Source organism: Cucurbita pepo, unplaced genomic scaffold (genome assembly GCF_002806865.2).
Source record: "Cucurbita pepo subsp. pepo cultivar mu-cu-16 unplaced genomic scaffold, ASM280686v2 Cp4.1_scaffold002667, whole genome shotgun sequence".
Lineage (NCBI taxonomy): Eukaryota > Viridiplantae > Streptophyta > Magnoliopsida > Cucurbitales > Cucurbitaceae > Cucurbita > Cucurbita pepo.
Window position 1 is genome coordinate 1 of NW_019648705.1, and position 2,120 is coordinate 2,120.

The 2,120-nt window shown below is 28.8% G+C and overlaps 1 protein-coding gene and 1 long non-coding RNA gene across 2 annotated transcripts; both read right to left on the reverse strand.

Annotated features, from left to right (window-relative positions):
* Positions 1 to 253: 253 nt before the first annotated feature.
* On the reverse strand, positions 254 to 711 carry LOC111786750 (probable trehalose-phosphate phosphatase J; the record flags this gene model as incomplete). Its single annotated transcript, XM_023666979.1, has 2 exons — positions 469 to 711; positions 254 to 394 (listed from the first exon to the last, which is right to left on the reverse strand). Coding segments are annotated over exons 1-2 (339 nt in total), but the record flags the coding sequence as incomplete, so codon positions are not given.
* An 842-nt stretch (positions 712 to 1,553) lies between these two features.
* On the reverse strand, positions 1,554 to 1,957 carry LOC111786749. The gene is made up of 3 exons (XR_002813819.1): positions 1,884 to 1,957; positions 1,733 to 1,816; positions 1,554 to 1,644 (listed from the first exon to the last, which is right to left on the reverse strand). It is a non-coding gene; the product is annotated as an uncharacterized LOC111786749 (long non-coding RNA).
* Positions 1,958 to 2,120: the final 163 nt, after the last annotated feature.

Below are 2,120 nucleotides of genomic sequence, written 5' to 3' on the forward strand. Positions count from 1 at the left end.
AAAAAAAAAAAAAAAAAAAAAAAAAAAAAAAAAAAAAAAAAAAAAAAAAAAAAAAAAAAAAAAAAAAAAAAAAAAAAAAAAAAAAAGAAAGAAAAGAAAAGAGGATATTATGGATATAACATATCTCAACTGCTTCCAAAACAAAATCAAGCATTTAGGCATTAACAATCTTTCTAAGATTTGAATGTATATTAAAGTGTGGAACGTTTATATTTGAACCAAATATGTAAAATTTATAATAGTAATAATTTACCTCAGGAGACATGAAAGCTCGATCAGGATCATCCACAATGGGAGAAAGGGTTCCATCGTAATCCAAGAACACCACAATCTTCTTCCTCGGTAGCTCTTTCATTATGCTCTCAAACGATTCCAAACCACTGGGATATTGTTTCTAAGACACAGTAATCAACATTTAATAACCCAGAAATATAAAAGAAAAAGAAAATTTAAAATTTAATTTCGTACCAGCCATGAAGTGTAATTGTGAAAATCGGAACCTTGTACGGAGTTCCGGTGACCGGAAAGCAGGCCGGAGAGTCCCATTATCGATCTCCAGAGCACTGTGCGGCGGAGGGCGGGAAGACCGAAAGTGAAGGGAAGGAAAATTAGGAGCAGGGATTTTCCTTTCAGCAAAACATGGCTAAAAAGAAGAGAGAAGTTCATGGTTGCTTCTGTGTTTTTTTTAAAAAGAAAAAAAACTGAGGCAATTTGGAGAAGGTGGAGGGCTCTTTGTTTGTTCGGTGGGGGTATTTAAAGGGGAAATTTCATAAAGTTCCCTTTTATCTATTCGGCCACGTTTCGAGCTGATGTGGCTATTTTAGTAATTTACTTTCATTTCTAGTCAAACCTAGGTCTGATTTTATTGTTTATTAATGCCTTTCTTCACAAAATGGTCCTCCTCTAAAGGGAGACATTCTGGTACTATTTTTTATTTTTTATTTTTTTTAATTTACAAAGTACATAATATATTTATAAAAAAAAATATGAATTTGTTTCTAATACAGACAAACACTTTAATTTAAAATGAAAACTATGTTATAAATTATTGAATTAAAAAATATATTAAATAAATGAATTACTATGTATAAAATAGGTTAAAGTTAAAATAAAAAGAAAATAAAAAACTTATTAACCAATCTATTATATCTTATATTTGGTAAGTTTAGAGGAGTTTTGAAACCAACATGCCAATAACACTGTCTAAAATGTGCTCCGGAAGTTTTACCAGCTTTAATTTCACTCCCTTTTTTAAAGATAAATAAATAAATAAAATTTAAAATGTAAAATTAAAACTAAAATAGATATAATTATAAACAAAACTACAAGCTATGTATTTGACGGTTTTGTGGGGTTATTCATGTGAACAATTTTGTCTTTTCAACAATATTTCACTAAAATCTAAAATTATATTATTGTTTGCCTAATTTACAGTTCAAAATATAATAATATGACCAGAAGGTCCGGTTCGGTCCTCCATTTTGGTCCAAACCNGCCACGTTTTAAATGTTTTCCATATTTCAAACCTCGTACCATAAAAAAAAAAATAATAATAATAATAATAATTCGATTTTTCCGACAAGAAATTACTTGTTGAATTTCCGGTAAAAACTTCTTGGCTGGTTGATAGGAAACCCCATTAGCCTACAATCAAACGTATAACGTTACGTTAACGCTGATAAATGATGTACGTCGACATGTCGAAATATTATAATTATAAAACTACAAGAACCTCATTGTCCGAATTTGGAGCCATAATGTCTAATCCATGGCTCCCAGCATAGTGCAGATTCCTCAATTTCACGAACTCCTTTACCTGAAATTTTTAATTAATTTCTTTAATATATATATTATATATAAACAATTAAAATTTAAATAATTACTTTTTCTCGGCTTCTTCCGCTTATTATGGCTGTTGGAAAGCATTTTGCCACTTCTCTTACAGCTTCTCTCATCTGCATTTATACATACAAAAAAATATATAAATAAAACAATAAAGAGACTAAATTAAAAGAATCAAATCCAAAAAGATATAGGTCAACCTTTAAAAATTATTAATAATAAAACCCATATTTTTAGTGTAGAAATTCAAAGAACAAAGAAAAAACTTAATCATTTTA